Source organism: Nipponia nippon, unplaced genomic scaffold (assembly GCF_047370975.1).
Source record: "Nipponia nippon isolate SJK-2023a ecotype South Korea unplaced genomic scaffold, ASM4737097v1 scaffold_9, whole genome shotgun sequence".
Taxonomy (NCBI): Eukaryota; Metazoa; Chordata; class Aves; order Pelecaniformes; family Threskiornithidae; genus Nipponia; species Nipponia nippon.
Window position 1 is genome coordinate 26,426,260 of NW_028262413.1, and position 21,816 is coordinate 26,448,075.

The following is a 21,816-nucleotide window of genomic DNA, read 5'->3' on the forward strand; positions in this document are numbered from 1 at the left end:
GAACCGGGGCTCGGCCCAGGGCCCTCCCGTGAGCGCAGGCAGCAGCAGGACCCCCCCGAGCCCTGCCCGAAGCCCCAGCGGGCCCCCCCCCCAGCACCGCCCCCCTCAGCCCAGGCAGCAGCGCGGCAGGCCGGCGGGTGCTTCAGCTTCTCTTTATTGATGGAGCTGTGCTCTGCCCCCCGCCGGAGCGCGGGGTGAGGGAGAAGGCTCTGGGTTTGGGGGGAAAACACGACTAACACGAGACAAGGCTGCGAGGGGAGCACGGGACACCCTTCGCTCAGAGGTGGCAAACGCCCTTCTTCTGCCCCCACCCCTGAAAAACAACAGCTTTAGGGGGCTGGGTTCATCTTGGATTTGGTCTGTGGGGGGGTTGTGGCCAGGGAAGAGTTTTCTGCTGGGGGCGAGTAGCAGCTTGCCTCGAGTGAGGAGGGGTACAGGGGAACCGTTGACCACACATCACCTGTTGCCTCTCCCCTTCCCTGTTGCCCCAAACCAGGGGCAGGGAAAGGGACATGTCACACCCTGAGGACAGGCACTAGGCTGAGAGGGCCCAGCAGCACACAGGAACCTCTGACGCTGACTGACATACCTCGCTACAGGGAGAGGTTTTTAAAAAAAGCTAAACACTTCAAGTATACATTTTTTTTTTTTTTTTTAGTGATTCCCCCTGCTGCTGCTGCACTGGGTGGTGTTTAGCAACCTACATCCACTCTAGGGACAAGAAGAACATCGCAAGCGATGGCTGGTCTAACGTGAGGGGAGAGGGGAGCGGAGGGGAAAGGGGAAGGAAGGAAGGTGGTTGCTGGTTGGAGTCAGTCGTTCAAGGAACCGGCACCACGCGCATGGTGTTGGTGTAGCCCGAGCCAGGGCGCCAGCCAGTCAGTACAATGACCAGGTCGCCACTCTTGAAGAACCCACGTGCTTTGCCTAGGAGAAAAAGAGAGGGAGGTGTCAGAGCTTGGCTCCCATGAGCTTGCTGCAGGGGAACGTGGCTTGTCACCCGTTCCCCACACATGGTATCAAGACCCCTATCCTCCTGCTGCCCACCCATCTCAGACCCTTCGCCTCTGCTTTGGGCTCCTCTGTGACACAGAGCTTGAAATTCAACAGTATGGGCTTTGGAGAGGGGCTGGAGAAAGGAGTCACCCTGCTCTGGGCTTCTCTTGTCCCTCAGGAGCAATCAGCATCACAGTTCAAGCACTTATCACATCAAAACCAACCTGGTTTTCTGCTGGAACCTATTTTAAGGCAGCTGTGACAAACCCGCTGTCTCATTTCCCCATCGGATGCAGCCGTGTTTATGCAACTGCCGTCCCGTTTCCCAATCGGATACTGTTACCACACAGCCAGCCAGTTCCTCTCCCCGTGTCACCAGTCCCTATCGGTAACCCCAAAAGCACCATCTGAAGCACTCAGGACCACCATATCCCACCAGACCACTCCCCAGCTGAGGCTGGAGGGGTGTCACTCACCAACATTCATGCCCAGATTCACACGGAGGTCCACGTCCTCCGCCCATGCATCATGGGCTGGTTCTTTGCACAGGACGGGGAAGATGCCCCGATAGAGGTGGGCCTGGCGCGCCGTCTGTTCATTACGGGTCACAGCGATGATGGGAGCCCGCGGGCGGTACCGGGACACCAGGTGTGCTGACCTAGAAGGAAACCAGACGCGAGGTGAAGCACCACGTTACAGGCACAGCCACCCAAGAGTGAGCTTGGGGAAGCTTGTGTACAGCCAAAGGGACACCTCTGCTCACAGCACAAGCAGCTGTGAGGTTTGCCTGTCACCCTGGAGGGCTCCGCAAAACCCCTGGAGGGACACAGAGTATGACCACAGGAGATGCTGGCAAGAGCCAAGCTCACCAATGAGCTTGATGCTCTGCTGAATTTCAGTTGGGCAACTGGGCAGACCACCACCAAAGGCCATCCCTTGGCAACAGTCCCTACTCCAGCCTTGTGGTGAAAATCACCTCGCCTCCGAGTTTAGGAAGTGCCATCTGCGTGTTTTGGTCCCGAAAACAAGCCTTTATTTGTCTCTGTTGCTATGTTAAGGTGGCGAGGTGCCATTTATTCTGGCCTCTGCAAGCAGCTCTTGGCATTTCAATGGGGGTCCCTGCAAGTTCCCTCCATTTTGAGGAGCTCCCAGTTTACGGAATGGCAAGAGCCCACACCAGCAGCGCTACCCAAAGCTTGCCAAGGAGGAAGCCGTTTGCCTCCCAGCCATGTTCACCTGCTGAAGCCAGCAAACAGGCTGGTTCCTCTGCACAGAGCTCTGCTCCTGCACCCAACAGGAAGTAAATGCAACTGAGGCCAAAATTTATACCGGGAAGTTGTGCATGGAATCCTCAAAATGCCTTAACATAACAAGCAGCACATGCTGGGTGGACACTAGTTTCCCCCTCCCTGGGCACTGCTTACAGAGCGCATCTGCAAATAAATGGAGATTAAAACTGCAAGGCCATGACATTTACAGCTCCATGAGGATGCCAGTATCTCCACTAGCTTTTGCAGCCTTCTTTGAGTATTGCTGAGCTTAGCTCCACTAAAGATTGCTGCTTAAAGTAGGCAGTAGCAGTCCGCTTGAAGCGCCCAAACACACGTGCCAGCTCTCAGACAATCTTTCCCACGCTGCCCAAGAAGCCTCCTGGTAGCTCTAGGAGACCCAGGTACTCGAAGGCTGTAACAGAATCCACAGCTAAAAATATTCAAATATCAGAGTTCAAATCCCTTTAAAAAGGTCAAGTGTAAGACTGGAACCTTTTACAAAGAAACATTAGAAGCACAAGGGTATCCAGAAACTCAGTGCTTATAGTCACTTCTCATCTCGGCAGAAAGTGGCTGCTTCAAATCATTTTAAGCTGTAAATTTGGGTGAAGGGTTCACTGATGGTCCAGTTCTTCAGGTAGACCATGCCCAACACATATAATCACAGCTCTGCTGCTGCACTATTTCTTTGGTCCAAATCCAGTGCAAGAAATTCAGATTCTCTTCCAGAAAGCAGTCTGAGACTTACGGTTGGACGTGCTTTGATGGCAGGCAGCCTAGTTCCTCTAGATGGAAAAGCTGATCAGGAAGGCTTCAGCTTCCTCTCCACAACTGGAAGAGTGAGTCTCTACTCAGTGGTTGTCACTGTCACTGGACAGAAATCCCGAACTATATTGTTCCAGCGTATCTGCATTGCTGTCTCTCACCTGCAGCCAAGGCACTAAGCTCACCTGAGTGTGCAGGCAGCACTTGGCTGCTGGGTGCCTGCCAGATGCCTGCCTGTTCAGTGAGATTACTCACTGGCAGGCATAAGGAAGCCTGTAAGAGGAAATTTCCAACGCTTTCAGTTTCCCTGCCTAACAATTCTAGGCTAAGCAGCCCCTCTTCACCCCTCAGGCTTAGACAAGTAGGGCTGATGCCCAAAAGGTTCAGTAAGGGACCTATAGTTTGGATGCTACTATGAAAAGCCAAGGCAAACTTCTGCCTTACTGTTAAATTGAGGATTTCTTGCCAAGAAGTTTGAATCGAAGCTGCAACACTTATTTTCCCTCGACTCTTCCAGCCAGCACTGCTGGCAGAGATGCCATTCGCAACAGTGAGGGGAGGCAGGGCTTGGTGCTGATGCCACGCTGGCAGAGGCAGGCTGAGGAACTCAGAGGTTATGCATGTGCAGATGTTTGAGACCTCTGCTCATCTCCTGAGGAACCGGCACACTGCAGGCAGGCGGCCTGTGCTCTCAGTTGCTGCCAAAACCTGGGCTTCAGAGTTACAGCTCTAGTCCTTCAAAGCCATCGTTTTGCGAGTCTCCTTCCCCCACCCCATCACGAAGTGGGCTTGACCTGCGGGAACCTGTCACCTCCTACCTTCCAGACTTGGTGAGGACAATAATGGCCCCGCTGCAGCACTTGAAGGACGCTTCCACAGCGCCAACAGCAGCGGCCTCCGTGGGATCACAGTTCAGGGAAGTCAGGCGACGCAGTTCCTCAAACAACTGCCTGTGAAAGATGGCGGCTTCGGCCTCCCGGGCAATCTATAAGAGCAACATGCGTTCGGGAAGACAACACTCGCATCATTCGCTCGGGGCGGCACAGGGTAAGGCGAGGTGCTCTATCAGCAAGGTGTCACACAAATACCATCAGCTTTTGACATTAAGAGTTACCAATTAGCAAGCCCAGATTTAGTTCAGCATGCTGGGGTGATGGCTGCAACAATCAGCCACCCAAACAGCACAGCCTTCTCAAGGAACCATTCAATTCTCAAGGTTTCTCTTCTGAATTGGTGGCACCTACTGAGTCACCTCGCCCTGCTGAGCCCACACTCGGGTGACATTCATGCCAACTGCCAGGCACTCTCGCTCTACTCCTGCCTACCTGGAGTCCCTCCCTGCCACAGAGATGAACTCAACTCAGACTGCAGCGGTTATGCAAGGCTGATACCATAGCAGCAAGCTGCTTGCTAAATATTTGCAGTGTTAGAACAGAGCGTGTTTTTACTCATGGAAACAACGGGCACCAAGCCCCCTCTCTGAGCCCTACCTGCCGGACTCGGTCAGAACTATCAGGGCTGCAGCTAAGCATTTAAAAGAGGCCTCCACTGCGCCTACTGCCATGGCATCGGCAGGGTCCCTGTTGTTAACATTGAGGCGGAAAATTTCTTCGAACAGCTGACGATGAAACATTGCGGCCTCAGCCTCACGAGCGATCTGCAGGCCCAAGTAAGAGGGAAGGAGGAGAAAAGAGGAAAGAAAAGAAGGAAAGATATACCAGAGTAACATGAGATCATGTTAATTTGCTTAATTGTCATAGTAATGCATGCACAAGGATATTAAAGGTCAGGCTGTGAAACTCTTTTTGGCTCTCAAGTTTGGAGTTTGCTGAATGCAATCCAGTCTAACATGCCACAGCCACACTGGCTGGTCCACCATGCCATGTAACTGGCAGGCCCTGGTCACTGGGCAGGCATTTCAAAGGTGGCATTCTTGCTATATTTTGGAGTCCTTTCAGAGCACGCAAACACAGATTGTTTTTCAAGGACCAGAGCTGAGGCAGACTGTGCTTTGTTGCAGCTGCTTATTACTTCCTTTAGAGACTCTCATGCCATCTACCAGCCTGCTGATGGTCCTGCCTGCAATTCCTCAAGAGGAAATCTCTGTAGCTCCATGTCCCCCCCTTCACACTCTCCCAACACCTCACAGCACTGCTGGAACAGTCTTCATGGAGCCAACATGCAAGCAGTGCACTTTCAACACCACCCCTGAAGTTGGGAAACTTTCTCTCTCTGCTTCATTAGGTTTAGTTTAACTTGAGAGCCAATGAAGTTTCACCTCCACATGCTTTACCAACTTCCCTTTCGGTAATAGAGAAATAAATAGGAACAAGTCTTCCTTATAGGGTTGTCACAACATGTATGCTGGGGTGTTTGTACAGTGCCAGACTTGGACAGACAAGAAGTACAGAGGCACAACTAAGAGCTTTCTGTTCAGGGTAAGCATTTGCAACAAGTTCAGTAATCTATTCATCCCAGTATGCTGGGAATCACTTACGTTTAAAGACAATTCTCATCTCAGCAGGCTGCATTAGCCCCTGACAACCCGATAAAGAAGGCTTGCAGAGACTAGAAGAGCATGCAAAGGTTGATCATCTTTTCAAGGACAACTTCATCCAGTTACTCCAGAAAGTGAGCAGCCGCTACACAAAGCATGACGAGCTGATGTTTAAGCAGAGACTGAAGTGCCATTATAGTGAAAGCTTTGTAGTTAGACCCCTTCCAAAAGAATTTTGCTACTCTAGTGTTAATGAATGTGATGCTAGGAATTATCCCTCTTCCACAGATATCTATTTAAGCCAAAGTAGTTAAGCATCTTATGTCTAAAAATACCAGGACACATGTGACAGGCAGGAACAGCAGTCCAGTGCCAACTCTGGTCCTAAAGCAGTCAGTTTTGTTACTACTGGCTTTACATTTGCCGTTACATAAAATAGGAGTAGTCGCCTCAAAACACTCCAAATGCAAGAGCTGGTAGCCAGGCAGTTTTTCTTCAGCTCCTGGTCCAAAGGCAGGCAGCTCTGCATAACACGCAGAGTGAACCTGAGTTTAGAGGGAAACCTGCATTCCCCAATTTTAAGAGACTATGTGTATACAACATGTCTGCTTTGATAGTGGCTGCAGAAGGGCACAGCAATTCTTAACTCCACGTCACAGCTGGCTTTACTCATACAGAAATGGCTAGAGGGTTTCCAGATGGTAGGCAGGTGGAGATACCAGGGTAGAGGTGGAAGAAAGGAAAACGGAGCAGCTATTTAAACCTTGGTCCCGTCAGACAGCATGGCCAGGGTGGCATCTGAAGACAAGTGCGGATCATGGACTGGAATTGGAAGGAAGCCCACTCCCACAAGCAGGAAACAGCCTGCCCAATATTTGGAAGCTTGCTACTAAACTCAAAGCACATGGCATTTTTGTCACGGATATGCCAGCTACTGAAGAGCAAGCTCATTTCTATAAGGCTGGCTAGAAAGGGATTGCTAAGTGAAACCACTGCAGAGTCCCGGCAAATCTGCTGGGACAGGTTGAGGACAGACAGGTCAAGTCTTTTAGAGAGGTGCAAGGCTACTATATGGCACAGACTCCCATCATTCTCAGCATCACAGCCCATGTTTGCTGTTTGCACCTCACTACAGAGGAAGCTTTATTTGGAATAATCCTGTAGCAGCACTGGATAAACAAATACATAAACCTAAATTGATACCAATTTCAGGCCAGGGAACACATACAGGAGGAGCCGCTTTTTACCAGAGGTAAGGTGCTCTCTCCCTGCTATGACCACTTGGCCACTTCAGATGGAAATATTCATCTGCTCTGGCCATGCTGCAGATTTTCAGACCGTGGTTATTCAGGGTTATTGCTGGGCAGGGCTTCTCTTGACTAACACCAAGTGAATTAGCTCAGATGAAAGATCCTGACTGTAGGGGGACATGCTTCTACCATGACACAGTTGGCACCTTGCTGCCTGTGCCATGTTACATTAAGCAAAGTGAATCTGTATTTGCTCCTCTGCACAGAGGGTTAAAACCTTCAGTATTTCTGCAGGGGCCTGGCAGAGTGAACACCACTATTCCCAGGTCTGCAGGAAGAGGGAAGCATGTGCAACAGATCCTGAGCTCAGGCTACAGGTACAGTACAACCTGCCTGAGTCTAAGAATGCCAGAATGGAAAGCCAGGTGTAAGGTTTGCTGCAGCAAGTTTCCCACTCTTGGTAGAAAATCAACTCTTGTGATTTAAGGGGTGAAAACTGAAGAAGAACATTTTAGGTGCACCATTAGTGTTCAGCCTATAAACCAGCAGTCACTGCCCAGTAATCAAGTCATATTTTGTATTTGCCACGTGCAAAAAACACCACTCCATAGTGACCAGATAGAGGTAAAAGATATTTACATAATGCACTGCAAACAAACACTAGCTGAGTTGATTATATGATCTGAACTGCAAACAAAACTGGTGAGAGTTATCACTGCTGTGATTCACAGCACTTGGTAACTTGGAGATACTTGACATCAAGGCTTTTTATCAGCTGAAACGCGAGCTGGGTGAACTCAAAGCAGAGCAGAGGTTTCTGGCAGTTCAGGCATGTAAAAATACGGTGCTGTCAGTACTCATGCAACAAACACCCCCAACACCAAGCACACCAGGTGCTGAATGCAACAGCACTGTAAATCAGACTCACAAGCCTCCCCCGCCTCCCCCATGGAGGAGTCAGCCGATACCTTCATTATCTAGAGATAAACTGCTCAAGCAGCTCCTTGACCTTGAAGAAGTTTAGGGCATTTAATAGGCCAAAACTAATAGGGCATTTGGAGAAACTTATACCAAGGTAACAGCAAAAACCCCTTTACCTGGCTTAAACAAAAATTAATATGAGAAAACTGAAGTTTTATATCTCAGAACACTGCAGAGCAGTTCTCAGCTCTGCCCAACAATAGTTCAGAGCACATAAAGGGAGGTTTCAGGCCCTCAGGACCATGCTAGGTAAAGAAACACCCACGGCAGGAGTGTGAACAAAAAAATCACTACTTTGGCCTGCTAGGTGCTGCCACCTAGCACCAGACACACTTAGATCTTCAGGTGCCTGGCTCAGATGGAAGATGCAGGGCAAGAGAGTACTGCTATTTTCACCTGCAGGAGAGGCAGTACTCACAGCATGCTGCATGCGCACAGCCTCGAGCGGGTAGTCTCCCTTGGCGGTCTCTCCAGAGAGCATGATGCAGTCTGCTCCATCCAGGACGGCATTAGCAACATCGCTGCCCTCAGCCCGGGTCGGGCGAGGTTTCTTGATCATGCTTTCCAGCATCTGGAAGATAACAAATCCAAAGAAATCAAGACACTGCAGAAGGAACCAGCTGCTTTTTCACTAGTGCACTTCAATATACTTTATAGATAGGGCAGAAGACAGGATGCAGCCTAAGGACTCTGGGAGAAGAGTATTCTGACTTTCCAATTTAACTTTTCAGCACAGGGCTTGGCCCAAGGAACTCTGAGCCCTTTCGAGCAGAGTATTGCATTAGACATCTTTACAGAAAGCTCAAATCCAGCCACATGTTCCCAAATTAGCATCTAGGGGTTTGGTTTTTTTCATCTAGAAATAGGTAAACAGCAAGGTCTGCACCAACTAACATCATCTTCATACACACAAGATTTCAAATTCTTTATATAATACATACAGGCTAGTAAACTCAGAACAGCTAACACCACCAGTCTCCCAAGCACCCGCTATGAAGAGACCGGGAAACAGGACAGCTTTCCATGAGGTTAGCTCTTCCTATCCCCTTCTCCCAGAAGCTAGTATAACTCCACACACCAAAGCCTGGCCAGCTCTTCTGTCTTCCTCAGGTGCTCAGCTTTCTCCCTGCTGCAGCTCACCACCAGGCAAACATCACTCATTTCCTCAAGAAACACCAGTTGAGGCAGCATTTCACAGTTATATTTCAGTAGCAATACAGGAAGAGGAAGGAGCATATGCCACTGTAAATCCAGTAAAACCTTGTCTGATGACTAGTGTCTAGAGATACTTTTTGCTTCCACAGCCTGTGCACAGAGCAAGCACAGCCAGGAAACCAGTCGTCCCACTGCCTGAGGACTGTCCGCAAATGATCCCTACTGGAACCAGTGAAGCTGAGCATCAGCTCTCTCCCTCACTAGCAGCTCCCAGAATAATAAGGAGATGGATCTTTTACTCAGTTCCTTCTGATACTGCAATGTGGGCGCATCTTGTAAGATACCTGGGAAACTTAGGAAGTCTTCTCTGTTACCCACAGATGTGCTGCTACAAGGCAAAGCATAAGCAATTTTTTTTCCCCAGAATTTGTTTAGTCAGCCCAAAAGGCTCATACTGCATTAAGTTTTGAGGGGTAAAACCTTCAGCAGCCACACAAGAGGTTCTGTAACCTTACTGGGGAAGATCCCAAACATATCTTTGAAGAAGTGACTCAAGACGAGCTATTCGGCTATGAGCAAAACCTCTTTGCTCTTGGCATCTCACTCTCTAGCAAATGCCATCAAGCCATGACAGCTACTGACATTCACACCCTGCCAGACTCCGGCAGTTACGAGCTAGCATTGCGTTTTGAGTACCTGAGTGGCACAGATGATGGGTTTGCCAGCCCTGTTGCACCGCCCAATCATCATCTTCTGGGCAAGGAAGACTTTTTCAGCAGGGATCTCGATTCCCAGGTCACCACGGGCCACCATAATGCCATCGCTGGCCTCCATGATCTCATCAAACCTGACAGCAAGAGAAGAGATTTGTTACCCGATTTGTTCTGCAAAGCACCTTCCCTTCTGTTCCATCCTCCCCCTTTGAAAGGGAGCATCGCTCTGGAGCGCGTTACGCAGCTACGCTGTCAGCACACAGGCTTTCCATGTGCCATTTTGGTATCCTGTAATACCAAGGTAGGAGGAAGAAAAACAAGACCAAGTCACAGCATATATAAAGTACTACATAAAGCTTTCTAAAGCTATACAAAGACAGATCGAGGGGAGAGTGAGTTGATCTATTTTAGCCTGAGGGTTTGTCACAGACTTGGTGATTCCCATGCATTAGCTCACCGATTTGCATCCAGAACAGTAAGTTTGCTCAACTTTGAGCTCACACACACCACAAAAAGTATTACAGCTTTTTCAGGGATGCAGGGAGATCGTGACACTGTCCCCACGAACTCAGGGCGTGTGACAGTTACACAACCCACTGCTCATACCGCAGCTACGTCAAGTCTCATGCACATGGTATTAACTGATGGCTTGCCCTACTACCTTGTTACTCGGACTAGTAAGTTTGCTGCTGCTGGCAAGCCAGAGACCAGGAATCCCGACTACAGCGTGAAGGGGCTGTGTTCTGCCATTGATACAGGGTGAGAAACCTGAAGCGTCACCTGCACAAAGCTCACCTGCGCACACCCTCGTGGTTCTCAATCTTGCTGATGATCTTGATGTTCTTTCCCTTCTCCCCTAGCACCTTCCTGACAGCATGGACATCAGCAGCTTTGCGGATGAAAGAAGCAAACACCATATCCACATTCTGCTCCACACCGAATTTTAGATCCTGAATGTCCTTTTCAGAGACTGCAGGCAGGTCAACAGCAGCACCAGGCAGGTTCACTCCCTTCTTGCTGCCAAGCATGCCACCGTTCTCAATCTCCGTCATGACATAGTCCTTGCCTGAAACAGATGTGTTCCCACAGTCAGTGTTTACGAGAAGTCAGTGTTTACCAGAAAGCTCCCCGTTGCCAGCTCCCACACCACCTCCCTGCCTGAGAACAGCAGGGCCAACAGCGACCACGTGATAAAAGCGCACCACCGCTCTCTTCAGCGCATTTATGTAACAAGCTTGTAATTTACCCATGGGAGCACAACAGACCGGTTTAAAACCACTTCTACGCTGTTCTTAGAGAAGATGCCATTTGCTCCATGTGAGAGGTTGGGGCTGCCTCCTCAAAAAAGCCACCAGGTTGCATTTCTGTACACAGGAGCCCTGGAATACCAAACTGAGCACCGCAAAAGCCTCACCTCCATCTCCCTACACACTCTGGGATTAGAGGCAATACCTTGAGGCTAGAGCAGTTTAGGCAGCATTACAAAGGGAGTATTGTGGAACTAACCTTGCCCCTACATTACCAGCCGAAGCTAGTTCTGTCTCTAGCCACAAAACTCAGGGTTTATGCTGTAAAACCAGTTGAATACTGCATTAAAAGTATGAATTGGCCTGGCTAAAATATGAATTGGCTGAACAGGCTTTGATCATGAGCACTGGCACGTCCCTACCACACATTCACCTTTGAAGAGGGGTTTCAGATGACAGTCTAGTGAAACCCAGCTGAAGTTAGTTTTTGGAAACTTGCTAGTTGAAGTAGAGAAAGTTTTGCTCGAAGTCTCACTACAGCATTAAGAACCACGTACTCCTTTCTTTAATACACAACTGCAAGCAGTTACGGGAGGGAAAGCACAAGTACTTTTTGAGGGGGAAAAAAGCCAAACAAACAGGCATAGCTGGAATGGTTGTTACACACCTTTCTCCTTAACCAGCAAGGAAATCAGACCGTCATCCACGTAGATTTTGCTGCCAACTTCTACAACCTTGGTGAGATTCTTGTAGTCCACCCACAGCACATTCTCATCACATTTCTCCATGAAGGCATCATCCAGGGTCACTTTGAGAGATGCACCCTTCTTCAGCTCCACTTCTGCTGTGCCACTCTGCGTGCCAAAACATACATTTCAGCAAAACCAGTAGAAGCCAGCACACCACCACCTCCCAGCTTGCAGCAGTTCATCAAACCTTTTGGTAGTTGATTTGTTACCTCATTTCCTAGAGACATTTTTTGTTTGGAAAAGGCCATAAGCATTAACATGATTTCATGCTCTGAAAAATGTGGGAGTAAAAAAAAAAAAGCAACTTACTCCCTTAATGAGTCCAGTTCGGATTTCAGGTCCCTTGGTATCCAGTGCAATAGCCACAGGTCTGTAGGTGATGGGATCAGAGGCAAAGCTCTCTGTAGCTTCTCGCACGTTCTTGATTGTGCCCTCATGATACTGGCAAGGAAAAGGAGATGGAAACGTTCAGGACATTTCTACTCCACCACTTATGAAAAAGATCACTACGCACCCCAAACGCTGCCCAAGCTGACAGCTCTGCTCTCACATTATGCTCGATTTCAGTTCTAGCTTGAGAATTTAATTCAGACTGAGCTTCCAGAAAAGCAGCGTGTGAAGATACAAAGGCCTTCCCTACATGAAAGTGGAGTCCAGCTGTTATCTGGCTGTGCCTTCAGTGCCCCCAGTTCTAATCCCAGAAGGACAACTCAAGGAGACAGCCCAAGCACTCAGCTGAAGTGATTTTCCATCAGGACATATACTTGCCATTTGAAGATGGCCCACTGACCAACAGGCCTTTAGGAAGAATGTTTCCAAAAGCTTTGCTGAACACCTGCCTATTCAACATGGCAGAACATCAGCAGCACTGGCAGCTGGACTATTATGTGCGTGGAAAGACAACTGAATGCCAGAAGAATGTCACAGCTATGTGACTGCCACACATGGCTGTTCTCCTCTTCCCTTCAGAGCATGGAAGGAAGGATGCCATTCTCTGCACTGCCAACTCCCCCACAGACTTCCAAGCCTGATCCCTCTTATCAGTTCCACAAGTGAGCAGATGGACAAGCTCTTTTATAACTTAAATTTCCCCTAAAGATAAAGGATTTGCTAAGAGGACATTATCCATTTAAGTATTTACATTTTATTCTGAGTGCCAAAGCAATCGCGGTCAGAAGTTCAAGACTCCAGCACCACGCACCCAGCTTCCAAACTTTCATGTGTGCAAGAGCATTTCGTTAACGCTGCCAGTTTCAGGACAGACAGTTCTGTGGGGAAATTCCCATCCCAACTACCTCAAACAAGCTTCAGATGACCAGCAGATCAGTTTACTTTACTTGCTTAAACAACATTAAAAGATAACCTCGACTGCAAGTTGTGTAACACTTGAGAGACTTTTGCAGATAAGAAATACCCTTTCCCCCCTCTGTTCCACAGACGGACAATGTTTGACCTGACTCACCTGGAAACACCCAGCTTCCCTCATGACACTCATCCGCCTTGACACAAGCCCCACACACCAACTTCAGTATTGCAGGGACGATAATCCAGCACCAGGAAGGTGGGGCTGGAAAAAGCTGTGCTAAAGTTCGTGTGCATGCCCTTGGCCAGAGAAACACCAAAACTGCTAATTCTTTAGAGCAGGAAAACTTACTTGGTTTACTGATCGAGTGTGCAAGTTCAGACTGAGAAGGCCCCAACCCTTCCATGCACTGCAGCCTAAACGGATGCAGTACAGAAAACTTGCCCGAACAGTGCTATTATGTTTATCTGGTCCCAGTCACCTGGGATTTTTCCTTTTTAGTTTGATACTGATGACTAACTGGCTCCTAGGGAGTCTGACTTCCTGAAGAGTTACGTATGCAGAACAGGAATGCAGGCAGAGCTGGAAGTGAAAGCAATTTTTTTTTTTTTTTCTATATAAAAGGGTTGCAGCCAGGTGCTAGAGCACCTCTGTTAAAAGTTGAAGCCCTGTTGAATGCTTTAGGGTGGACACAAGAACCAAAGCACTTGTGACAGATGAAAACTCTTTGGGGCTTCACTGGAAGCTGGAGTGTTTTGGAGTAACCAGGAGGGGACTTAAGATCGGCTATAGCTGACAGTCAAACTCAACAGATGACAGCAGGACCAGATGCTGCTGTAATCTAACCTCATTTGTACGAGATGCGCAATTAGACCTCACTCAAAGCAGAAAGCCACAGTCCCCGTCCTCAGCTAACAAGTACACAAAACACAGCAGTAGCTCACTTGGGCAGCAACGCTGTGAAAATTCCCAGTTTCAGCCTGGCCACCAACTCTCTGCTGAGCCACCCAGGTGCAGGATTGGACTACTGAGAGGCAGTTATTCCACGCTACCCTTTCAGGCAGATTTTGCTAACTGCAGCCTATGCATCGACACTGCCCCTGGGTGTTTAGTCAAGGTCTGACAGTCGTCCACAGTTAAATATCAGACCTTTCGATTCTGACAGTGCCCTGTGGCCTTTAAAGGCCACGAGGGTGAAAGGCCAAGCTGTTACGCAGCACGAGGCTAACGGTTCAGTAAGTAAAGCCACCTACAGCTGCTACTGGCTACCGTCTGACATTTTGAAAGCTGGAGGGCAGCCAGGGTAAAAAAACTCAGTGGGAAGGCTCAAGGTGGCATTCTAGGCAACCTGGAATGGGATCTTTGGCTCCTCCAGTATCGCTGAGGATCTCATCTATTTATATCAATAAGGGCTTGTTTGCTATGAACAGGGTTGATTTCTTTTGACCTTATTCTTATAAGCTCACCACACCACCTCCTAAGTATCGTGGTGCTAACCTCATGACTGCCAGGAACACAACCGGAGCAGCTGGTTAGCCAAGCAAACCCAGGAGTTCAATTTTTTTCAGCCAGGCACAGCAATTACTTGAAATCACTAACAGTTTCCTTTTCAGACAAGGTTATTCATTGATTGCTTGCTGGCAAACCCCCCAGCAACAAAATAAGAAATGAGATGAGCAACCGATAGTTGGACACTCCTGCAGAGGTACACAGCAAAACAGGGACAAATGTTCTCGGCTTCTGCTATTAACTGAGAAGCAGCAGCTTTGTACACCAAACGGCAGGACACAGGGAAGAACTGAAGGATTTCATGGCAAGCAGTTGGCACACACACAAGTGTCAGTTACCTGGCTCCCTGGTACAGAGAAGGGTGTGGAACGAACTTGAACTGCTTTCAGAATGGCTCAGAAAGAGCACTTAAATGTTATCAGCAATTACACAGGCTCAATATGTACAACCAGCATGCTTTCCCCAAAAGCAGAGCTAAGTTTCGCCTTCCCACACCAAGGCTGATCTGGACTAAGCTGGATTTCCCTCTTCCATGAGGGACAGGGTCAGCAGACACACACACGGCCTGGCCAGGGCTGTATCAGCTCAGACCCCACCCTTACCTCGTGGGTGCCGTGAGAGAAGTTGAGGCGGGCAACATTCATTCCAGATTTAATCATTTCCTTCAGCTTCTCCACCGAGCGGGAGGCTGGGCCTAGGAGGAAGAAACAGTTTGAATATTAACTTTGTAAAAATAATGAGATAACCCACACACACGAGGCTGTTTCATGTGGAAGAGAAAAGGTACAATGGATACAGACTTGCTCAGCACTGAAGCAGTCCATCTCCACCGTAGCAGATTGTTTTAACTTGCCTTGAGGACCGTAGCAGAACCTAAGCAGTTCTGATCTCCCTGGCTACCAGATTCACTCCTAGCAATAACATGGGTTAGGCAGACATGGGAAAGTCATGTTCTTTCAACACAGAAGTTCAGCCCTGGCAACGGATGAAAGCTGAAGCCTTCCCACAATTTCCTAACAAGTTTCACCAACGCAGGAGTTCACAGCTGCAATTCTCCCCTATCTAGAAATTGCTTACCAATGGTGCAGATGATGCCAGTGTTTCTTGCAATGGTTGGCTCCGAGTCGATGTCCAAGCGGCACATGTGCTCCAGGAAGGTGTCTGCCATGGCAGCGTGCAGCTGCTGGGTCTGGATGAAAGCGGTCCCTGCATCGTGGTGCTTCGACATCGTCGCTGGAATCCTGTGTCTAGAAGAGAAGAAGGTGGTGCCAGGTTTAGGAATCACCCAGACTTCCTCATCAAGCAGAGACACCAACACACCTACATGATGAATATGGAGGTAACAAGAAAGCTGCTACTGAGTCAAACTATCTTTATGTTCCTACTTGAGAGTCTTAGATACAGGCAAGACACACTTCTATTTCCATGTCATCCCCCACGTACACCACCCAAAGCTCACCTGCCTTCTACGCAGATGTTCCCTTCATAGCTTCTCTTCATTGCCAGTCTTCCCTTGGAGCTACACAACGCAACAAAATTCAAGCACTTGAGTGTGCAGGCAGAGATTCTGCCTCCTCCCTCCCAGCTCTCGAGTCATTTTTCCTACAGGCCTCGACTGCCTTTCCCATTGCAACCGGGGACCCAGGCAGCTCAGCGCTAGCGTGACTGCAGATACGCTCTTAGGCAGGCAGTCTTCTGCTGAGAAGCACCTAATCACGGCAAAGTCTGCCTAAGCTTAAAACCCATCCTTTAAGCCTGTACAAGCAAGTGGACTTGAGTTGATTAAACACAACACCTTGGCAGAGAACATGTAAAAAAGAGTGAAGACTTCTTTAATACGCTCAAGGTCCCTCTTCAAACTGAAGACGCTGTGGGTCTCCCCCAGCCCCTGCACTCCCCTTCACCCAGGGCAGCAGAAAACCATCACAAGGTTTTAAAACTAGTTATTTTTTTTTCAAAGTTTGGATTAAAAGAAGCCTCTCTGAACTCAGGCTGCTTGCCTCTACAGGACTAGAGCATCCCCACAACAGCAGGAACAGTCTGCAATCCCAAGAGGAAGCTGAACTGAAGCTTAACTGTCCACTGGGATGGGAGGACTCTCATTTCCCAGCAGCACTGGTGCCCCTGGGCATTTCTAATTATGCATCTCAGGCCACACTGCAATAATTCTGTTCTCAAGTAGCAGTGGCATCTAAAAGCTGTTTGTCCTCTTCGACCTGCCCAGGCTAGACTGCCGGCGTTCAAAAAGCCTCCGGTAAGAGAGTGATGTAAGGTGGTGGCTACTGGCATGGGCAGATCACTAGTTGTGACTTCAAACAGTGGTTTGACTTCAAACTTCATCCCCTGGGGACGCAGGAGATATTCACAGCAGGCTGCTCTTTCAGCATAAGCTGCCTTCACCTACACAATATGCCTTTAGCATGGTGCTCATAGAAACATGGGCTGCTGCTCAGCTAAAGGCAGGGATAGAGCAGGGGTTTTGTTCTGCCTGCCTGAAGCAGACAAAAAAAAAAAAATGCCCAATAAATCACAAAATGGTGTTAGCTGCATACACCAGCTAGCTCAGTGTATTAAGCTTTGAAACAGAGGCACTAATAAACCCGAAAGCTTTGTCAAAGCTAGCAGGGCTGACCAGAATGAAGCCATGCCTCTCAGGAACAGGCAGGGAGATCCCCTGCCAGCCTGCCATGTGCCTGCCTGGTGCTGCAGAGGCTCGGTGACGCTCCTCCCCTCCGCCGCTTCTGCTCCGCAGACCTTCCCCACGTACGTGCAGATCCTCTCGCAGGCAGCCCTGACTCACCATTGCCTCGCTCCCATGCGGCACAAAGGAGTCAGGCCAGCGAAAACCATAATTTGTCCTGGCAAAGTCTCCTTTCCCTCAGCCCTGCCAGAAGCTGCTAATTCACCAGAGTCAGTACAAGAAGGTCTGCCCACATAAAAAGCCCAACAAAGTCCCATTATTATAGGAAAACCCACTGGTCAGCCCGAAACATTGTGTTTTAGCCCTCTAACACTTGCTGCCGCATCCTGCGACACCTGCAGAGCAGTGCCGCCTTCTCTAGATGCCAAAAAAAAATAAGCCTTTGCTGGGAATTCGCCTCCACACAAACATGGGCGAGTGGGTCTGCACAGCTTCTGGGAACAAGAGAAATACGAAACAAGGGGATTCCGAGATGGAAACTGCATCCAGAGCATGACTTTTAAGTTTTCAAAAATAGGCAGGCGAGTTCTCCCTATCTCATGCAAATCCCCCACCCATTCAAGTCATTTGCAAATATAATTTTAAACCCCCTAAAGTCTTTATAAATATATAGAGAAAGGAAAGTTAAGTTCCCAGTCAGAATCCCCTTTGCAAGATTTTCCAGCAGTTCAGTGAGCTCAGAAAAGTTAATCAGATACACCGTGACCTTGTCCAGGGACGAGAGCAAAAACGCAGCAGCCAAAAAGTATCCCAAATACCCATCTGCCCGCAGCACCGTGTCCTGCTACCAACAAGCTTCACTTTTTAATACTTCCTCCTGTCTTCCATTACCATGTATTTACAAAGCATCAACTGAATTCTACTGGAAGGACCAGTCTTGTAAATATAACAGGAATGTCTGGCATTTCCCACTAGTCCAGAGTTGCTGTTTTTGAAATCAAACAGAGGAGCAAGGACTTCAAGGACACCCAAAGACACAGAGCACTCAGTCTGGGCTGAGTGAGGAAGGGGGCTAAGCAATAAACTACAAATCCTGAATATTTCCAACACTGAATAAATCTGAATTTCTTCCTCAAGGAATAATGATTAAATCCCCAAGTTTATTACTTGGGCTGCCTGTGCTTCAGGCAGGGCGTCCCAAAGATTTCTGGTATCTCCCCAGCTCTTGAATATTCTAGAAAGAGCTGGTTAAGGTCAGGATAACCGGTTTTGCAGCAGTGATGTGACTAACTCCAGCCAGCTCATCCTGCGGTCGGCTGGGAGAAACCCTAAATCCATGGCAACTCTGGATCTGCCCTCGGGGACCGAGAAAGGAGAGGCAGCAGCAATCCCCACCCTGGGCCAGGCCTTTATCGGTGACAAAGGGAAGTGGAAGCTGCAGCGGCAAGGCCTCAGGGACTGTCCCCAGGCAGGACCGGCATTAACCATCGCCATGCTGGACAAAAATGTTTTACTGCCTGTAAAAGTTGCAGGCAGGCAGCGGGGAGGCTCATGGCGGGTGACGATTTGGGTTTTATTGGTCAGCCTCACTTACACAACCTCACTGACGCTGCAGAACAAGGCTGCTCACACCCTGTGTCCCTGGCCAGAGGCAGAAATGGTTTGAGTTAGCACTTGTATTTGAGAAGGGCAGGGTTATGAAACCGGGCAGGCCTTCAGATTCCCAAAAAAAGCCTAAAAAAACATCAGCTTTCTTCACTCCGAGGCACTCAAAACAAAAAATCCAGCTCTGTGGAAAAGTAGGCTTTTAATACAGCCCCTCTTCCAGAGAGGGAGTGTAACAAGTTCTTCCCTTGGTTGCTGCTGCAGGAGGTGGCAGCGTGCTGTTACGTAAGTACAAGATGGCCACCCCAAAATGCCATCTCTTTCCTGCAACGCTGGACCAGACCCAGAAGCCACCACCTGCTCCCGGCTGGCATACGCTCTCCCCAGCAGCAAGCCGCAGCTCTGCGACGGAGATGCCTCTCTGGCTTTTCAGCAAACAAGTTACGGGGGCCAGGAACATCAGGCCAGCCCGCACAGCGCTGGGCAGCATCAGCACTTTCCCTGCATGCAGCCGGATTAGCCGTCAGAGCCACATATGACTTAGCCAAGCCTGCCCTCCCTGCAGGGCAAAGGCCTATAGGAGGTTTAACAAAAAAATTAATCGAATTGAGATGATGAGCATCAGATGTTTGGCAATGAGAAAGACTTATCTCGAGGGTATTCATAGTGCAGGCACACCTACAGCATGTGTAGCATGCTGCTTGGACACAGGACAAAGAGCCTTTCAGCCTGGCCCCACACCAGCAGAAACCATATAGCTGCCTTCAAGAAAACTGTAAAAATCTTTTTTGCATTACAAAAGAGTTTTTTGGGTTTTTTTTAAATGTAAATATACCTCTAGGTGGAAGTATAGATCCCTCTGCTGCACCCCCAGCTCCAGGATGGAGATTTGCTGCGCACCCAGCTGCGGGCGGCAGCGACAAGGTACTGCAGCCCCATTCCCTACGTGCCGTCCATCACCACATGCTGCAGGGGCCCCGGCACCACCTTCCCCCAGGGAGAACAAGGGCCGAACAGCGGCCTCCGGCCGGGCGGCAGATAAAGGACCAGCACGTGGTCCGGCCAGCCTGGGAAACGTTTTCTTTGTATTAAATTAAATTATCAGTTTGTCCTGTGGAAAGGGAATTAACGCTGGCATTGGATCACTCCAGCTAACCCCAATAAATTAAGGTTTTTAAATTAAGGCTTTTGTAAAATTTACTACTTTGGGCAGGTAGTGAAGAAAAACGCGGGCTGCTTGAGCAACGGGCTCGCAGGCAGCAGCGCCGCGGTCTTGGCGAGCTCGTCACCCAGCGAAAGCGAAGTTTCTCGCAGGGTTTCACAGGAGGGCTCCCGCTGCAAGCACGTGGCTCGCAGCAGAGCCTCCTGCCCGGGCAGAAAAGGCCTTCGTTCGTCTGGTCACGGTTTGGAAATGAGCTGGCATCTGCACGACCCATCAGGCCACCAAACTTTAACTCCTCTAAATTAGCCTTAATTCTGCTTTATAAATGGGATGTCGGGCATAAAATTATGTGCTTAGGACTGCACTTTTTTTTAATTAAGCACTCCTGGTTGCACAACAAGCTCTCGAGTTTCCCTGGAGGTATCTGGGTAACCAAAAAACCTCTTTGTCATCCAATCTTTTGGCTACGGCAAGTCACTATTAGCGACAGCCCTTCACAGGAGCAAGCGGTAGCCAGAAAGTTAAGGCATTAACATCACAAAAACCTCCGCGAAACACTGATTCCTTAACCTGGGCCTCGCCGATAACGAGTCGCCTTATCAGAGCAAAGCAGGTTTTTAGAGCCTGCCGCCTACTTTTATTAATCTGAGGAGACAGTCGGGAGGTTGCCATTGTCCGCCGGCGAAAGCACTATTCATGCCCAGCTAGCCCTGCAAAGAGGGTTTAAACACGTTGCAAAGGTTTTCACAGTTCAGGAGGCTGTCCGAATCACTGGGACGTGTTCAGGCAGGCAGAGTCGGGGGGGAGATGGAGAAGGGGCCCCTCTCTTCCGCGGAGGTGGGGAAGAAAGAGGCTGCAGCATCGCCGCCGAGTTCAGTCAGCCGTACGCTGATCGCAGCTAATGCCCTTCAGAGCATCGCCGCGGCTCCTACGCCAACGCAGGCGGGCGGGGAGGGCTGAGGGGGGCCCGGCAAAGCCCTTCGCTCCGTCTCCATCTGCCTCCCAGCGGACTCCGCTCCAGCCCCAGCCATCAGGAAACCAGGCCCAGACGTTGCAACCCGGGCCCGGCGCTCCGTTCTACCCCACGGCTGCGGGGCGCGGGCTGTCCCGCCCCGTGCCTCGCCTCAGGGACCGACCCCCCTCCCCGTTCCCGCCGGCGGAGCGGGGCTAAGCGGGACGGCGCCGCGCCACGTGCTCGGCCCGGCGAGCCCCCCGCACGCGCCCGCGCCCACCCCCACCTTCCCAGGGGGCACCGCGGCCGCGCCCCCCTCACCCGCCGCCGGAGAGAGACCCTCGCCCGACGGCGGGAGCGGGGATGGCGGCGGCGGGCACCGCTGCTGGCTCGCCGCCGCCCGCTGGCCCTCAGGCCGCCGTTACCTGCCGCCGCCCGGCCTCGCCCCGCGCCCGTCCTCTCCGAGAGCCGCCGCTCCTCTGGGCGCCGCCCCGCCGCCCCGCCAAGGTGATCCCGGCCCGCCGCAGCACCGCCTCCCTCCGCCTCCCCCCCCGCGGATCCCTCCGCCGCCCGCCCCTCGGGGGAGGGGGGAGGGGGAGGAGGCGGGGCGCCGGGACTCCTTTCTCCGGCGGACGCACAAGGCGCGGAAAGAAGGTCCGCAAAGCCGCACGCGCCTAGCCGGCCAATGAGGCGGCAGCGCACCCGCCGCGCACGCAGCCCGAGAGTGGCCGCTGCCTTAAAGGGGCCGCGCCCTGCCCCGCCGCTCTTAAAGGCGCCGCGTCCGTCGCGCGTCACCCCCCTCCTCCCCCCGCCCCCCCAGAAGCTCCGACCGCTCCGGGGTGCTGGTGGGCCCCAAGGGCTGGGGTCGGGGCCTGTCTCTGCGGGACGGGCAGCGGCGCTGGGCGTTTTAGGGTGGCGGTGGAGGGTCCTGAGCCTCTCACTGACTCCCTGGGGTGCTGGGGACCCTGGGGACCTTGGGCTGGAGACATTGGGGACCTTCGGCTGGGGACACTGGGCTGG

The 21,816-nt window shown here is 50.5% G+C and overlaps 1 protein-coding gene across 2 annotated transcripts; it reads right to left on the reverse strand.

Annotated features, from left to right (window-relative positions):
* Window positions 1–136: 136 nt before the first annotated feature.
* PKM (pyruvate kinase M1/2) lies at window positions 137–21,362 on the reverse strand. 2 transcript variants are annotated; one of them, XM_087743691.1, is made up of 11 exons: window positions 21,222–21,362; window positions 15,514–15,683; window positions 15,039–15,130; window positions 11,934–12,065; window positions 11,543–11,729; window positions 10,424–10,694; window positions 9,612–9,762; window positions 8,179–8,331; window positions 3,851–4,017; window positions 1,473–1,654; window positions 137–927 (listed from the first exon to the last, which is right to left on the reverse strand). In XM_087743691.1, the coding sequence occupies exons 2-11, from the start codon at window positions 15,662–15,664 to the stop codon at window positions 821–823; spliced, it is 1,593 nt and encodes a 530-aa protein (XP_087599817.1). In that variant the 5' UTR covers window positions 15,665–15,683; window positions 21,222–21,362; the 3' UTR covers window positions 137–820. The 2 variants fall into 2 exon arrangements, with proteins under 2 accessions (XP_087599817.1, XP_087599818.1); XM_087743692.1 differs by lacking the exon at window positions 3,851–4,017 and adding an exon at window positions 4,523–4,689.
* Between the last annotated feature and the right edge of the window lie 454 nt (window positions 21,363–21,816).

Excerpts from the sequence above, each read along its gene's own strand:
- PKM (XM_087743691.1), bottom strand. The coding sequence starts at position 15,664 with ATGTCGAAGCACCACGATGCAGGGACCGCTTTCATCCAGACCCAGCAG. Across the intron at positions 15,131-15,513 it reads TGGCATCATCTGCACCATTG|GCCCAGCCTCCCGCTCGGTG; the intron begins GTAAGCAATTTC and ends TCTTCCTCCTAG. Across the intron at positions 4,018-8,178 it reads CTGTGCGCATGCAGCATGCT|ATTGCCCGGGAGGCCGAAGC; the intron begins GTGAGTACTGCC and ends TTGCTCTTATAG.